Genomic DNA, 17917 nt, shown 5'->3' on the forward strand with positions numbered 1-17917 from the left:
CTACCCATTGCCTAGTCGGACTGTGCCGCTGCCGTCGGTCAAATAGTTTGAAAACCATTCGATGTTTGAGGTCACGTGGAATGTGGCATCGGAGTCCGGTAGCCACGTTCGTGCCATCTTGTGCATTGTATAGGACTTCTCCACTCTCTTTCCTCTTAATTGAAAATAGTCAGAAACATTGTGGCCGACTTTTCTATAATGAGTGCAGAAACGACCTAATCGGCTATTTCTCGACTTCAACCATTGTGGTCTTCCCTCTTACCCGGTCGACTAGTGTTCTGACTGGTTCTGTCGGCTTGTTCTCTCGATCGACTTGGCCGAGTGGTGGGCTTCTACCGATTCATCGATGGTGAGTCCCATCGATTTTCGTCGAATGTCCTAGGTGAGAACTTGTCCTATTATCTCATCTAAGTTTAGATTTGGACAGTTATTGGCAAATGTCGTGCAGAATACCTTCCAACTCACCGGCAAGCTCGAGAGGAGAGCAAGGGCTTTAACGGGTCCGTATCTCTCATCGTCATGTTGAATTACTGTTGGATCAGTATCAACTTTGATGAGGAGGATTTCCTTTCGTACACCGCCTGTAACTTCTCCCACAATGACAACGTTGTCGTTTTGTTTGCCATGCTAAAATAGACGTTTTCAGCTAGATGCATATGAATGGTCGACCTGGCTATTTCATCCAAAGAGCGCCATTCTTCTGTTGTCATCGAGGTAGGCTTGCTGGTGTGTCGTATTGCCTCAATTTGACGTTGGATGATAAGTACATCCTATATCATCTCCTTCCATATGGCACATTTTTTGTCGTCAAACTTTCTGATTTCAACCCCTGTACAGGATGTTGAAGCCATGTTCTCTTTTGAAAGTGAGATTTTACTAACCTGGTCTTTCCTTTCAACTTTTTTTGTTGTCTTGTTGCCATTGAATAGCAAGTTGCACTGATACTAGCTGTAGACAAGTATACAAACAGATATGCGGAAGCGTGTATGAGGACTTGGTTGTATTATGCTCAACAAACAACACAAAAAATATGACAAAAGAAGAAACAGAAGCGTAGACACAGTTTGGAGCTATAATGGAAGTTCTTAATTCGTTCTCTCTATAACTCTACACTCAAAGATTCAAGAAGTTTATCGTTACAATGTTAGGGTTGAGCTTATATACTCAAGCCCTAACTAGAGGATGTGTTCACACTACAATTACAAAGTGGAAGGAGTCGCCCTTTAATGACAACATTTGGCACCCAAGGAAGAGAGCATCTTGGTCGACATGTCAATCCTCTCAATGTGATAGTTACATCCTCGTGCGTTTCCTTTAGTATTGTAAGTGATTGCATCTGAGAAGTGTCGTATACGGTATAACAACCTAACATATTTAATAAAACCATAGAGACACCAATCAAATAAAAATGTAGCTCCATTGGTAACGGTAGCCCAACAAGACCAACAGGTAATGCAGTCAACAGGCCTACATTCCACACAAGCATCAACAAAATTAGCGAGATTTTGAATCCAGATAGGTGTGCATGTAAAACAGAATATGACATCTCAGGTATTGCAAAACATCTTAATTAAACAACATTTTTATTATTTTGCTGACGCATATCATCAACCATAAGTGACATGCATATGTTCAGAATTTGATTTTCTCACTTCAAAGATAATTACAGTATACATCAGTTGAAAATGGCATGAATATACATATTTCCTTTAATAATGGTGAACATACCGATTGATCTATCACATCTGTAATGTTCTATTTCTATTGGCAGATATAGCCCATGAAATAGACCAACAATTTGACATAGATAGTCGTGATGATGTAGCACATCTGTACTGATAATGTCCTCCTAAGTCATAAATCTGTCGGGAAAAAACCATTAACTGACATTCCCCCATCGATAGTGATGATTTGACCAGTCACATATCCTGCACTTGGCAAGCACAAGAATGCTGCAATGGAGGCAACCTCAAACGGCTCTCCGACACGCCGTAGAGGTGTTCGACTTATAATTTGCCTCATCAAATCCTCGCCTTTCAATACCTGTGCGAAGGAAATCGGGTGAAATGAAGTTATGCATATGCTCATCCTAAGGATTGGTAAGAAGGAAGGAAAGAAATCCATATGCAGCGAGAGAAAGGTACCAAATCATTAAATGGTTGAAATCATTACCATTACCACCTAATGGCATTGAAAAGAAGAAAGTAGTACAAATGCTTCCACTAACAGCTAGTTTTTCAACATTTTTAGAAACATTCAGATATTTTGTTTACCATCACTTTTCGAACAGATCACTCAATTTGAAAGAAAGTTTAGGAATTTGCTAGCACTGTTTCGCCAATAAGGGGCTAGAGTATTGTACATTAAAACATCTTTAAAAGTTATGTGTTTTTGATAGAGAAAAAACCTGATTAGCAAGTTCTGTTTTGATATACCACGGGGCTACTGTATTCACTCTAATCCCATCCTTGGCCCACTCGCAAGCAAGATTTTTTGTAACCTGATTCATTGCACCTGCACAAAATCGCATAAAACTGTGTGATAAAAAAGCACCAAATTCAGGACACTTGCATATTCATAAGCTGGAATCATGTCTCACTGCACACTTTAGTAGCTTTATTGAGGAAGAAGAACCCTTACACACCCCTTAGATTTCATTTATTTCCCCAAATGCACCTCAGTTTGCATTATTTCCAGAAATGCCCTTGGTCAACCCTGCTCAAGCAAAATTGTATGTACTACTTTAGCAATTATACGGTCATTTCATCCACTTTTCTTCTCTTTTGGAGTTCAGAAGAGGCATTTGGGGAATTAAGAAAAACTCTCAAGTAGTATTTCAGAGTTTTTCCATTCTAATAACATCCCACACAAGTTTCCATGCTTTAATATACTTTTAACAAATCTCTTAAAATGTAGATTTTGACAAACAGTACTAAGGAGAATTGACCAATCAAATCCTCCCTTTGTTGGGTAAGAAGTAGAACTTCCTAGTTATATATTAAATCATTTCCTCTTTACTCTAATTTCTATGGTATGCGAGACAAGAACTTAGCATCATTTCAGATTTTAATTTGATAATGTTCCTTAATCTTGATGGGATTTGATGAGTTTATGCAACATATTTAAATGATGAGCTTGCAACCCATAAGCTTTTCAAATTTTAAGTAAGATCTCTTTTCAAATTTGATGGTCAAGACCCCAGTAGATTCAACTAATTCTTCCATTCAAGCTAAGTTTCAAAACAACAAATGTTTGCATGCAGAAAAAATGTGTGTACAATAGTTGGGAAAGAGAAATCTCGTCAAACCTTGAGAGGGAATAAGGATTTTCATTATTTTATGAGCTCATGGTTGATAATGCACAATTTCCCTTTCAGCTGTGTTTTCAAGCTGAAATTGCAGAAAGGAAAGCACAATATTGCTGGAAAAACTCTTATAAATATATTCCTTTTTGCTTTTGCAGCATCACATTTCATCATGGGATTTCAATTGGAAGGTGAAACAGTTCAGAGTTTCCACCCAATCAAACACACTTCACGCAATCAAAAGATACAGAAATGCCTTTTATATGTTTGTGTCTGTGAATGCTTCTTCCTTCAAAATGAAATACATTTCACACAATATATGTGTATGTACATATATAAATTTTTAATATATATCTAAAAATCACATTTCATCATGGGATTTCAATTGGAAGGTGAAACAGTTCAGAGTTTCCACCCAATCAAACACACTTCACGCAATCAAAAGATACAGAAATGCCTTTTATATGTTTGTGTCTGTGAATGCTTCTTCCTTCAAAATGAAATACATTTCACACAATATATGTGTATGTACATATATAAATTTTTAATATATATCTAAAAATACATACATATAACATATAGAATGGTATATAAACACGTGGTATGTGCATATAGTAGATACACACACATATACATGCATACTTAATAATTTATATATTTACAAACCACAAACACACACACGTGTGTATGATACTAGATAGACAAATAGAGAGAGCACTGTAAATCTTTCTTAACGACTATAATACATAGTGCATATAAGAGAGCATTGTAAATCTTTCTTAACGACTATAATACATAGTGCATATAATATCAATGCTCGCATATTCAAATTAATTTTCCAAGCTTCAACTCAAGGTTTTACCACTATCCTAAGCTGTTGTTATGCATGCCTGGCAAAAGAAAAAAGGAATTCATGGAAATGTACCTTTGGATGCAGCATATGGAGTTCCAGAATGAATTGCAACAACACCAGCTACAGATGAAATAAAAATCACATTTCCCTTCCCAGAGGCTTTAAGAAGAGGATGTGCTAGTTGTGTATTGTGATAGGCTGACTCAAAATTTGTTGACATAATGTGTGTGAATTCTTCAGATGTATAGTCTACCGTCCGCTTCCTGAAGTTCGTGCCAGCATTATTCACCTGAAGCCAAGGGGGCAAAAACCAACAAAGACACATGAAAGCTGCTGCTATATAGTAAATACTTCCTAGTTAGCTTTGTTGTTCAATTTCTAGTAAGCAACATGCGAGGAAAGTCCGAAAATCACAAGAAACATGGGTAACAAAAAAAAGTAGACACGATGCTTCACGGTTATCTTTATATACCAATTTCTAGATGACATCTAGCAGCAAACTTATTTGAAAATCATAACAAACTAAAACCAAGAACAATCAAATGCACATTACACATAAGCAATTATTAATTCCTGTCTCTTTCATTCGAACATTACTTTCAAAGCAAGGGCCATCAGGTTACAGGGGCCTTGCAAACTTCATTGTAGTACTTATAACAAAGAGAAAAAAAAATGCTACATCCAAGAAAGGAACTTGCCAAGATATTGAGTTTTCCATCAAAGCATGAGGACACACGTTGAAACAAAGCTACTCTCTCTTCTCGATGAGAGACATCACAAGTTGAGCCTTTGACGGAGAATCCTTCACCTTCCCACTCTCTTAGGCACCTATTCAAATCGTCTTCAGAACGAGCACATGTGTATACATGCGCTCCAAGCCTACATAACTCCTCCACAATGGCTCTCCTGAGATAAAGAAGATTCTACATCAATTAAACATGTGGTTACATTTGAGACCCAATTTAGGGTCTCAAAAACAGAAGCTCTACAATCTATTTTTCATTACCCCTTCAAATGAGGCTTAACAACAGAGAAAAACTTTCTGGTATGCATCAAATATTAGCTAAAAGTATGTATCAAATATTAACTAAATTTTTATTCATCAAATTTTCAAAATTTTGCAAAAACAAAGGACACAATTTCTGCCTTCAAATGAAGTGACCTATATATTCTCTCTAAAGTTTGCCAAATTTTGAAACTTAACCTGACATTAGGATACAAATATTTAGCCTGAATGATTAAAATGATCATCGGATGCTAGCATACAGCAGACAATATTACTTAGATATTTAAGATGGTATGCTTGGAGAAAGCGAAAACGGAATCTTACCCAATACCACGTGTTCCTCCAGTGACAAGGGCAGTCTGACCTGCTAGAGACCATCTGGCAGAGAAAGAAGAGGAATCTTGTGGAGAGGACATGTCTGTTCAAATATCCTGAAGAGAGCGAGAGAAAAATTAAAGAGATATACAATGGAAACACATAAAGCGAAGAGGAGACATTTTGTCCACAAAGCTCAAAACACGATGATGACAAATACATTTTAATGCGAAGAAACCAGAAGAAAGGAGGGGAGAGACATTTCAAACATTCAAGGGAGACCGAAATACAATGTATGGGGTGAGGCCAAGCGCATGGATCGAGCTCAAGCTCTATCGATTCTGCGCAGAGTTAAATGCAAACCGCCAAGCTAACAGCCAGCAAGGTCTTGGGACGAGAGAATAAGCACACATTCAAATACTGTATACAATTCTACAGAATCAATTGCCAAGGGAATTGGGACTGGGGAAGCTGCTGCTTATTTAAAAACAAAACAATCAAACAGAATCCTTTGATCTTAAACAGCAGTTTCAGATGGTTTGGTTTCCGCAGAGTCTGACAAACCAACCTGAAGACGAAAAACACCTCAGAATTGAAACGTCTGCTGCAGCTCCTTCTCCTTCTCGTTCTTCTTCTTCCTTATTTCTTCTTCTTCTTCTTCTTCTTCTTCTTACACCAAGGAATACGATAAATTTACACTCGATATAAATGGATCACCCCACGAGAGCCACTACCATCTAAAATGTTGTATTATAAGGAACACTTCATGCAAGTTCTCTAAGTTAGGTTTTATTACACGACCAAAATATCTAGATACATTCTCATCAAATGCAGTAAGGGGTGCCATTGGACAACTTAGGATATCTTTTCACCAACTTGAGATTGAGAATGGTTATACTAATAGAGTCCCTAGAGAGGAAATGATATGTAGATTTTGTCACATAGAGATAGAGGATGAGTATAGAAGGAGGTAAAGGAAACATTACAAGACTATATATTACATACCAAAAACCTATCATTTTGAGCCTAACAACAATTAAATGTTTGATGACAAATTAAGGAGTAGGTTCATTAACGGGTTCATTAGCGAAGGGTATCCAATGGGAGGTTTGGATAAGAACCCCTAGATTACCAACTTATCTAAATTTTCTACTTACACTAGTCATTTTGTCCTGAAAACCTGCACATCCACAAGTAGGAATTTGCTTAGCTAGCTAGAATATGACTTACCCATAGGCCACAAACATTTCCCAAATGCTCATGCGAATGTGGAAGATGATAAGGTTTTCTCACACTTCTGAGAAGTGAATAGGGAACACATCCTTGTCTAACACTAGGAAGTGAGCAAAGAGGGTCATCCACAAGGCAAGGGGACTCACAACGACATCCCAAAATAAAGTGTTTTAATTGTCAAGGCCCTCACATGGTCAAAGAATGACCAACCAAACAATTGTCATAATTGTGTTGCCAATATGTCACAATATAGTCAAGGAGGCATTTCACTATTGACTAAGCCCTCCACCTCTTCTGATCAACAAACGGAGGATTTAATCTCATCGTTTCAACGAGAAGGATTTTCGCATCAAACAATTAGTAATGGACTTATGAAAATGACATTATCTATATGTGACAAGGTAATAAGGCCTATCCAATCTATGTGCTACTTATCCCTTCAAGCATGTCCAATCAATCATGATTGTGTTTGAAACCAAGTGGCTTGTTTGCAACCCTAACGATGGCTATGAATATAATTGAGACATTGGTCAATGGCCACCAATTTGTACCACATGTGATCCATCATCAACCCCTCATCAATGATGAATTGGGTTCATGCATTGACCACAATTCAGGATTTCCCATTTTTACCTTACATTTGTGTGAATGTCTCTTCATTGTTTGGTGAATGCATCTTTGTAGGAATTGTAGCAAATGTTGTGCCGGAAAATGGGAGGTAGCATAGATGGTTGTCAAGATTATTGAGTTGTCCATATTTGGATTGCTTACTGTTGTCTCCGCCAATGTGAAATACACATAATGGAACTAACTCCTTTCTTCTAACACAATGGTCCTTCTTAAATTATTCGTGGTTATATTATGGGAAAAGTACCAGGATACCCCTGGAAGTTCCAAATTTACCAAACTACCCCTATGTCCAAAAAAATACACTTTATAAAGCAATTATACACTCAAATCTACAAGCCCTATTTACTAGAATACCCTTCAAACACAAATTTCTTTATGTAAGCGATTCTTTGGGTCCTTAATGTAGTCTTTCTTTTCTTTCTTGTTCATTAGGTTCATCAATCGTCTTCATCATCAGAATATGGGGTTACCTTGTGCATTATTAGATATTTTGTTGAGTCGATAGATATGTTTGATTTTGTGAATATTTTTGGAATTACACTTTTTGTAGACAGATCAAAATTAACATGTAATTATTACATTTCGATAATTAATTTTGGTTTGCAAGTATTTTTGAAATTGAGGAGATTTAGTTGTGATTGCATTTTGCTAACAAAATTTAGTGTAAAATCATGAAATTTGGTTTAAGATGGCATTTTAATAGCAAAGTGTTATGTGAGATTTCGTTTAAAATGACATTTTGGTAGCAAAGTTTTCCGTGAGATTTGGTTTAACATTTTGGCTGCAAATTGTTTGTGAATCCGCAAATTCATGGATTTTGGCTTCAAAATGGCATCCCAATGGTAAAATTTGGTGGGCGATCAAATGTTTTGGTTTTAAGATTAAGTTTTGGTCACTTCAATCACAAATTTTGGTTTTATGGGATTAAGCCAGTATAACTCGGTGTAAATTCATATAATTGGATTTTAAGGTGACCTTTCAATTGAAATTTTTGATATATAGCATAATTTTGATAATTTAGTTTGATTTATGATGTATTTGAAAAATAAAAGTGGTATAAATTGGTCAAAATAGGTATATAGTGGCATCATGGTAAATAAGTTTAGGTTTAAGGGTACTCTAGTAAATAAGGCTTGTAGATTTGAGTGTATAATTACTTTATAAAGTGTATTTTTTTGGACATAGGGGTACTTTGGTCAATTTGGAACTTCTAGGGGCATTCTGGTAAATAGACAAACTTCCCTGGTACTTTTCCCTATTATTATTTAGTCTACTTAGTTTCTTGATCACTTTGGTGTTTCTTGGTTGAGCTAAGCCTACTTCAAAATATTTATTTAAGAATTGTTTGTTTTTAAAATGAATTTTAAAATGTGATGGATTTACTTTGTTGGTTTTAACTTTTCACATTGGTGTTTCTTGCTTGAGCTAAGCCTACTCCACAATATTTATTCAAGAATTGATTGTTTTAAGATGAATTTAAAAATGTGATGGATTTACTATTTTAGTTTAAATGTATAAGTGGTACTTTTAGATAAAACGTAAAAGGAGTACTAAAACATAAAATATGCTTATCTTTATGAGGTTTGCACGATTCTTGTAACTTGAACTGTTTACAATATTAAGACCTAATCTTGTGGTCTTGAGTACACACACAGGAAATATGGAAGCAAAGTTTATGAATACTAGCTCACAACAAAAGTTATGGAGAGGCCTCATGGGTGGCAGCCCAATGGTTCACGACCAACCAAGAATCATGGTTTGCCCAATTCAACGAATCGGGGCCCTTTACGTAATTGGAGCGAGGAACTATTAGGACGACCGATTCTCCATCCTAGTCACAAACAAAGTCAACATAGTTGAAGTCATTGTGGACCATGCAAGATCTTCCAAGGGAAGCCGATCTTGCCAATAGAGGTAATCATGGGGATTTGGGATCACCTTATCGCCTTCCTTCGTGGTTCATAGAAGATATTCAAGTCAAAACGGACTCAGCAACCAAGGCACAAGAAGCCTTCATTTTGAAATGGAGTGGAACATCAATGCTACGATTGCAAGGCGGCAATATACAATGGTGCTATCTCCCGCCGAAATGGCTCTTCCCACCAAGGACTCCCCCCATGTGACAATCCCCCACCATCCCTAGACTATAGAAGGATCCCTCTAAGCTTCACATTTTTAGAGGTAATTGACGCCACAGAGCTCTATATGAGGCATGGCCCTTATACATATGATACCTCCTATATTTCTTCCTAACTAATGGTTAGCATATTTTTTTGGAATTATATATATATATATAAAGGCCTAATCAACTTTTGTCTCTTTTCTACAATATCATTTTCTAACCCCATATCTCCCCTAACAAGTCCTAATTGATATATTGTGGCCCCATATCAAAGGATGGAAGGGCAAATAATGATTACAAATAAAACGACAATGCTCTACATATAGAGGACGCATTGCATTGTTTGAAATACCTCAATTCAAAGCCAATCTTCAATGCATCCTTGTAAATCTCACCTTTATTAATAATAAAAATCATTTTCTCCTTATTTTCCTTTTCTTCTCACTCTTTTTCCATTTCACTATTGTTTTTGGTTTTGCCATGTGACGTGCACAATCCATTTAATGTGAGGAAAGGCATGGCCCATGGGGCACGTGCAAGGAGACTCGTTGAAATACATACTTTCCGTTTGTTAAGTTTAAGATAATGAATAATTCACTTTCATTCAATGGTCTACCTTTGAGTACATTCAAGTTTGCAACTTTCAATCTCATTGATCATATTGGATATAAAAAGTCCATCATTTGTAGTGTGAGAATGTGTACACATCCATATCCCCTACAACAAAGGTTTGTTAACAAAATTAGAGTGTACTGAAAGTCTTGCTCCATTAAGTGAACTAGGCCTACAAAACTAGATTCGAAAGAGATAAGACCAAGATCTGAGTTTATCTTATCCAATGTTTAATTTCTGGTAATATCATGTAAAAGATATCTCATTTCAATGAAGCAAGGGTCAATTTTGGTATCTTGCTTCATTACATGAACTAGGCCTTAAAAACTAGATTCAAACAAGATAACACCAAGAAAGGAGTTCACCATCCAACTTTGAATTTCTGATAGTGTCATGTAAATTACACAACGCCATCACATACACTCGGCACATGATGTCTTATTTTCTTCTCATATTATACAATGAACTCTAAAAGTGAACCTCCAAATCCCTACATTGCTACAATTCAGTTCGAGCTAGGCATTCAGTTATTGAGTCTCATTATCCATATCATAGTATAACAAGAATGTTTACAACCAATATCTCCCTCAATTCATTACTCTAAACTGATCCTTAAGATACAAATATTACTCCACCTTACTTGAGACGGGAATTCACGTCGGTCACCATCATCAGAGTCCGAAACCTCCTCTTATTCACATTTTATAATCTCATCTCTACTTGAAGATTCATTTCATCATTTGTGACAGTTAGGAACATGGTTTCAATAAGGTCATTGTCACCCCAGAGGAAAACAGCCAGGAATACAGAATTTCCAATACTATTATGAAACAAATAAATATAGGGCGGAGAAATTGAATGCATGTGAGAACGTATGACATGTCCAAAAGAAAAAAAGAAAACGAAAAACACAAACTTGCAAAAAATTAACCACCTGTAAACCTCTTTTGTAAAATGTAATCAAAACAACTCACTAATCTTTTGAATGGGTTAGCATGGGAAGAGAAGAGAATCAAGCTTACTTGTAAAAGCATACATGGGATCTCATCTGCAGAATTACTTCTGGTATCTTGACGAGTGCATTCAGAGTAAGAACGGTTTGTGTTAGTTATATCCTGGAAAATCCATTTTTTACAAAAATAACCTCTGGGTATCCTGTGAAAGTCAAAGGAAGGACTATTGGAAGTCCATGGGGTTCTCTTAAAGGTCTGGCTCTTTGTAGAGGAAGAGGTCAGTTGGTTCCTTAACAGAAAATCCATACACCTCCCTTCTTTTGGATCTGTAAACAGTGAATTAATATACAAATACGTGTTGACACTAGCGTCCTTAAAGAGCGTGTTCTCCAATGTTTTCTCACTCTCTATATCTTCTGAAAAATCAGTTGAGAGAACATGTTCCTGGAGGGAATCACTTATATAAGATCCCTCGATGTTCTCTTTCTCCATTGGTATTGCTTGCAATGTTGTTATGGCAATGCCAATCACATTCTGTTTCTCAATTGGGTTTCCTTGCAATAGTTCTCCAGCATTGCCAGCTATATTTTCTTTCCGGATTGATTTTTCTTGCAATGATAGTGTAGCATAGCCAGCCATGTTCTCTTTCTGAATCAGTCTTTCTTGCAATGTAACTTCAGCATTGCCAACCATGTTCTCTTTCTGAATCAGTCTTTCTTGCAATGTAACTTCAGCATTGCCAAGCATGTTCTCTCTATGAATCAGTCTTTCTTGCAATGTTACTTCAGTATTGCCAACCATGTTCTCTTTCTGAATTAGTCTTTCTTGCAATGCTACTTCAGCATTGCCAACCATGTTCTCTCTCTGAATCAGTCTTTCTTGCAATGTTACTTCAGCATTGCCAATCAAGTTCTCCTTCTGAATAAGTTTCTCTGGCACTATTATTGCCATGTTGCCAACTGGACCTATTGACTGCTCTTCTATGCTAGCTGATGGGGCTGAAGTGATTGCATTATTTTCAAACGCAAGTAGCTTTTGTTGCAGCAGAGCAACTTGCATTTTGAGTTGCTCGTTTTCTTTTTGCACTTCTAGCAACATCTTTAGATGCTCATTTTCTGACTCAGGAACCTGGACCACTTCTTTAGTCAAACATACCTAGAGAAGTAGCAAAAATATAAGCCTGAAAACTATTAACCAATCTTTATAGAGAAGATGCAATTTACAGGTTTATTGAGCTAACCTTGGTTCGAATCTCCTTAGCTCGATCAGCCCAATACAAGGTGTTCTGAGTTTCACCAAAAGATAGGTTGCTAGGGCTAATGTTAGCAATCATAGCTGTTTGAGAGGAACCACCAAGTGAATCCTAGTAACAGAAAAGGTAAAGCTTTCAGACAACATAGCTTTTGAATTATAACAACACACAGACATTTTTCATTATATTGGTTAGCATTAAACTCTTGACCTTCAAGAGTTGTGTTAGCTTAGAATTCCTGAAAGGTATGTGCTTCTTTCCTTCTACAAGGGCATTAATACAGCTGCTTAAAGCCAAAAGCGAACGATTGATGTTGGCTCCTTCGAGGGACCTCAGCGTGCGTTGATCGGTTGCTATAGCCCTTTCAGAACCAGCCAGATCAATGAGAGAGAGCTTTCCTGTGCGATTCACAACTACTGATCCACTATCAGTGTTGTATTCAACAATCACCTATCACATACAATGCTTAGAATAATGGCCAAAAAAGTGTCAAATTTACCATATGATGTATAGTTCCCTATAGAAGTACCTGTAAAATGGCATGGGATCGAGAAGAGGTTTCATTCAGACGGGTAGGTTCTGTTGTCCTATTTTGGTTGCCTCGCTGAAGCAGGATTATTACCTGCAGCATATTCATGAAAACATTAAGGAAATTCCATCTCTTTTAAACAGTAATGCAACTCTTGAGGTAAACATTTGAACCTCATCTGCAGAACAGGCTTTATGTTCGGTGATTCCAGCTGCTACAATCCCCTAGACATAAATTCAGCCACATATATATAAGAAACACATATTACCTCGATAAATCAAAAGCCATAAAGTATGAAGATTAACAAAAAACAATTGAGCAATAGATATAAAATTCTGGATCTCTCAGACATTAAAGATAATTGACACATAGGTATAACATTTATAAGCCAAGACTACATAAAAATTGTTATAAATTCTCTTACCTGTCTTGCATCCTCTCGAAGAACCAATGCACCGCCAGGTGAAAGCAAGTCCTTAACTGCCTCATTATAGACCTCCAAGTAAGACAAGCGTACAGAATGATTACCTTCTCTGCTCCGTTGCTTTAATTTTGAAAAAAGATCTTTGAGAGCAAGAACCATTACTCCGGGTTCAGAGAGAGTTCCTAGCATTGTAAAGGTTTTCCCCGCTCCAGTTGCTCCATAACATATCACAGATGAATTCCTGCCCTCCAAAACCCCTTCCACTAGGTGTGCAGAACTGTTATGCAACAGAGAAATCATTGACCATTAAATTTAGAGAGAAGCTCTGAAATATCTGAGCCTTTCTTATTTTCCATATGCGTCTGAGTTTTCATTATTTCCCCAAACTTTCCTTGGTCGACCCCAAAAGAGAAAAAAAGGGGATGAATTGAGGATATAATTTGCTCAAATGGTCGTGTAGTTAAGAGAAAGACAATGAACTGAAAATACCATTTGCACAAATAGCCATATAACTGAGAAAAGGGAGTAATTTAACTATATAATTTCTCAGAGAGAACATGTAAATGTTCTTTCAAGGGATTGACCAGGGGCAGTGGGGAAAATAAAAGAAAAACTCGAGCATTTCAGACTTTTTTCCAAAATTTTATGAGAGTAAACTATTATATTTTTGAAATAACACAATCCAGAGAACCAAGCAAGAGCCAACCTGAAACAATAAACTTCCTCCTGGCATGTATCATCAGGGAAAGCTCCATCGAAGACAAAATATCTTCCCTTCAACTTCTTAAGACGCAAACAATTGGGATCTAGACTTGTCTCTGTTAGATAAATCTCTGTCTTGTTCATCACTTTCACACAACAGCGAGCACCTTTTTCCTTTTCTTTGTTTGACATAGGCCTGACCCTCACATACACACTAATTCGGTCTGCTTGGTGAGCTTGATGATTCTCTCGCAATGGATCTACATTAAGTTTCCTATGGAGGGGCTTGTAGTTTGAGACATCATAATCATCACTAGAATTCCATGGTTTATATATTCGTCTGCAACCAGGACTGATTTCACTGCCAACTATTTGGGGGCTAGCATATGGTTTTCTTGAACCTCGAAGGAAAGAGTCTCTATTTAAAGTTGTGCATACATTTGATGCTTCCTTTTCTTTCTTTTCATCCAGAAAAACAAGTTTTTTCCGAATATCAGCAAGGATTTCTTGACTCTGGACTGACCCATTAACAAGGTCAATGCTTTCATGGCTCACGTTCTGCTTTAGAGAAACATTTGTGCTCAAATTATCGCTTCTATTAAGGCTTGTTAATTGCTTAGGCACCCCCCCGATTGATGGTTTACTTTTAGATGATGACCTGAGATTTTCAATTTGAACCGAGGATTGAAAACCATCACTTCCATTCTCCACATTTAAAACATCCACGCCTTTTTCTGAAGCGTCTTTCCTCGCAAAGCTGATGTAATTGATTGTCTTAGACTGAGTGGGTATAGGCATGCTCTAGAAACTTTGCAAATGGTGTGACCATACATAAATGTTCAACAAAAGAAGACGAAGAATTACTGCCGCGAGCATTGCATAAAATGTTCATCCAGCAAAAATAATTGCTTTGAAGTCCTCCAGCCGATCAATGTACCGAGAAGATAAAAAAACAATCCCTTTCTTATGCGCAGTAGAATACAAGCTGAAAAAGAAAGAAGATTTTGAGAAATGCAATAAACATATGCAAAACAACCTATGAGAGACCAATTTTACAACCATAATCTGATGTGAAACAAGAAAAGAAAATTTAATACTTAAAAGGCAAGAGAAAAGAAGAATAGCATCTATGTTAGTTGATGAGGGTGTGATGGTTATGTATTCCTGTATGAGTTATCTGTGGCCTTTAGGCATCTTTCCATTAATACCAACGTGAATCTTTTATCCAGCGTAAAAAAGTCAGAGACACAGAACTACCTGATGGAAGATTTGAAGTTTAAAAGCTCTTTTGAGAAGAAAATGATCCTGTCAACAGGAAACTTCCTGTAAGAGATATCACATACCTAGGTGTTTGCCAATCTCATGAGAAATTGAGAAATGCACAGAAGAAAAAAGTTGCTTTTGGGGGCTGTGCTAATGAATTAAGCAGAGAAATCCCATTAAAGAAGTAGATTGTCCATAGCCAACATACAGATAAGATTGTCCCTAGCCAATCTCAAGAGAAATAGAGATAGGTAGTAGAAAAAGAATGACTTTGTTGAAGACATATTGAAAGTTCCTTTAATCAAACAAAAATGAATCCAAGTTGGATAAGACACCCTGCACAGGACACAGAACAATACAAATTCAACACCATACCCAGGATGTTGTGAATGTTGTGAATACATTTTCAAGGACTGGATCCAATGAGAGGAAGACTCAAACAGTTAAAGCGTACATGAACCGTGAAGAATCTCCATAGGAAGCAGGAGCTGGAAAAAGCTTGAATAGAGAAACTGAGACATAATGCATACAGCCTATTAAAGTCTCAAACCATGAAAAATTGGCACAGCTCTGCAGGGGATTACAAATATCCACAGACTCTGGGATGCAACATCTTATGGAACCAAATGATGACGGACAGGTCCGATTATAGACACAAATGATGAAGAATTCAGGATCCAATAAAGCTTACAGAGAAACTGAGAAAGAATAACCTTGTGAAAACTGTGCTGGAAAATTCACTTAAAAGGATCAGAAGAAGATGAGATAAAATCTGTTAAATACAAACCGAAAACTAAAGGGCCTCCATTCCCAGAATCTCGTGTAGAAAGAAATAAGTGCCATATCGAAATGGTGTACTAGAAAGTTTCTCTGCGATGTTCAACGGTTCACGTGAGGAAAAGACACAGAGTGCTAAAGTAGACAGGAACGAGCAATGGTGAATCGCCATATCCAAGAGATTGTAAACCTTAAATGGAGGATCTGAGAGAAAGACATGGGAAGACATTGATTATGGAATATGTGTTTGAAACGCTTATCTGAGAAGCTGAATGCATCTGAATATGAAGAGAATACACAGTCCGTGAAAGATGACAGGAGTGATGAAGAAAAAGAATCGCTATAACTTTCTCAGGGAAGCTGAACGCATCTGAATACGAGGAGAATGCACGTAATGTTAAAGAAAACAGGAACGATGGAAAAGAATCTGCAAAGGACAAACAGGCGTTCTCAGACAAGTTGAGCATATGTGAAGACGGTTACACGAGACCAGACAGGAACGATGAAGAAGAATCTCGGGAGGCATATTTCCTCTTCTAAGAAGCTAAATGAGTGGGAAGGTGAAGAGAAAGCAGAAGAACAGACCTGTTAGAGGAGGCGGGAACGATGGAGAAGAATCGGCATGGGCCAAGGAGAGGCTCGGCTCCTGAGAAGCTTCCGGAGATGAAAAGAGAATGCAGATCGATCTTCTTCGTCTTCTTCTTCTTCTTCTTCTTCTTCTTTGTCTTCTTCTTCTTCTTCTTCTTCTTCTTCCGGAGATGAAAAGAGAATGCAGATCGATCTTCTTCGTCTTGTCTTCTTCTTCTTCTTTTCGAGAATGGATGAGAGCGGAATAAGGAATGGCGATGGCGATGGCGGATTTACTCGAAGAAAAACGCCTGGTTTTTTTTACTGCTTTGCGTAGCAGGAAAAACACAGAAAACAAACAGAAAATGAGAGAAGAAGAAGAAGAAGAGAAATCGAACGAAAAATTCGATCCCATTCTCTTCCCTTTCAAATTTCAAATTACCTTTTCTCTCTCTCTCTCTCTCTCTCTCTCTCTCTCTCTCTCTCCTCTCTCCTCTCTCCTCTCTCTAGCCGGGAGGGATGACCAATGGGCGCGAGGCACGTCAGCAGGGACGCTCTCCTCTCTCTACGTCAAAGACAGCACAGCCTAGGCGCCCACGTGTACGGACACGTCAGCAACCTCTCTCCTCTCTCTTCGCCGGCACTTCTCTCTCTCTCTACACCTGTCTACATCTCTCACTCGTCTCTCTACGCCGGCTCTTCTCTCTCCTCTCTCTACGCCGACCCAATGGCCACACACACAAACACGCTCCAAAATATACATATACATATATATATACGTATATGTATAGATATACATACATACATCTATATACGTATATGTATGTATGTATATATAATATATGTATAGAGTCTAGACATACATTACATATATAAACACCCATCCGAGGGCCACACTCACACGTTGTACTTAGGGATCGCCAAGTTGCAACGGCTCGGCTCAAGCCTAAACCGTTTGGCTAAACCGGCTTATAACGGCTCGGCTTGGCTTGAGCCTTGCCAAACAAAGCCGTTTATGGGATTTAATTAGGTTAGACAATAGAAGGCTAGAGTGAGTGACCACAGAAGACTCACAAAGTCTACTCTCTCCACACATAGTGACAACTCACGAGTCTCCATACAGATGTGCAAGAGAGAGAGAGAGAGAGAGAGAGGGGGAGAAGGGACAACTACGACCTCCTGAGTCCTTGCTGCTTGCAGCCTACATAGTACACGCCTTTAGGTAATTACTAATCACAATTGCTATATTGATTTCCTTTCTTAGGTTCCTATATCCAGTAATTGTATCAAGGCTTGTTCCCAGCTTTGCATAGGTGGTAGTGTCTAATGGATATATATTATATGGATTCTTAGACTACTTCAAATGGCCTTCGAA

The 17917-nt window shown here is 37.6% G+C and overlaps 2 protein-coding genes across 4 annotated transcripts; both read right to left on the reverse strand.

Moving 5' to 3' along the window:
* Window positions 1-1708: 1708 nt before the first annotated feature.
* LOC147856989 (tropinone reductase homolog At5g06060-like) lies at window positions 1709-5637 on the reverse strand. The gene is made up of 5 exons (XM_087328108.1): window positions 5488-5637; window positions 4856-5063; window positions 4230-4446; window positions 2408-2514; window positions 1709-2043 (listed from the first exon to the last, which is right to left on the reverse strand). Exons 1-5 carry the CDS (start codon window positions 5577-5579, stop codon window positions 1855-1857), a joined length of 813 nt encoding a protein of 270 aa, XP_087184234.1. The 5' UTR covers window positions 5580-5637; the 3' UTR covers window positions 1709-1854.
* Window positions 5638-10995: 5358 nt separating this feature from the next.
* LOC147856990 (uncharacterized) lies at window positions 10996-16705 on the reverse strand. Of its 3 annotated transcripts, XM_087328417.1 has the most exons (9): window positions 16561-16705; window positions 15986-16345; window positions 13940-14920; window positions 13234-13510; window positions 12983-13033; window positions 12810-12902; window positions 12491-12730; window positions 12269-12391; window positions 10996-12183 (listed from the first exon to the last, which is right to left on the reverse strand). In XM_087328417.1, the coding sequence occupies exons 3-9, from the start codon at window positions 14731-14733 to the stop codon at window positions 11002-11004; spliced, it is 2760 nt and encodes a 919-aa protein (XP_087184543.1). In that variant the 5' UTR covers window positions 14734-14920; window positions 15986-16345; window positions 16561-16705; the 3' UTR covers window positions 10996-11001. The 3 variants fall into 3 exon arrangements, with proteins under 3 accessions (XP_087184543.1, XP_087184542.1, XP_087184544.1); XM_087328416.1 differs by lacking the exon at window positions 15986-16345; XM_087328418.1 differs by lacking the exons at window positions 15986-16345; window positions 16561-16705 and adding an exon at window positions 15193-15575.
* Window positions 16706-17917: the final 1212 nt, after the last annotated feature.

Source organism: Azolla caroliniana, unplaced genomic scaffold (assembly GCF_043228905.1).
Source record: "Azolla caroliniana isolate FFs.n. ecotype wild unplaced genomic scaffold, voAzoCaro1.0.p SCAF_12, whole genome shotgun sequence".
Taxonomy (NCBI): domain Eukaryota; kingdom Viridiplantae; phylum Streptophyta; class Polypodiopsida; order Salviniales; family Salviniaceae; genus Azolla; species Azolla caroliniana.

Coding starts and splice junctions, on each gene's coding strand:
- LOC147856989 (XM_087328108.1), bottom strand. CDS start 5,579: ATGTCCTCTCCACAAGATTCCTCTTCTTTCTCTGCCAGATGGTCTCTA. Junction 5,064..5,487: donor GGAGGAACACGTGGTATTGG/GTAAGATTCCGT, acceptor TCTTTATCTCAG/GAGAGCCATTGTGGAGGAGT. Junction 2,515..4,229: donor TCCATATGCTGCATCCAAAG/GTACATTTCCAT, acceptor GATTTTGTGCAG/GTGCAATGAATCAGGTTACA.
- LOC147856990 (XM_087328416.1), bottom strand. CDS start 14,733: ATGCCTATACCCACTCAGTCTAAGACAATCAATTACATCAGCTTTGCG. Junction 12,903..12,982: donor AAGCCTGTTCTGCAGATGAG/GTTCAAATGTTT, acceptor AATATGCTGCAG/GTAATAATCCTGCTTCAGCG. Junction 12,731..12,809: donor GATCCCATGCCATTTTACAG/GTACTTCTATAG, acceptor TGTATGTGATAG/GTGATTGTTGAATACAACAC.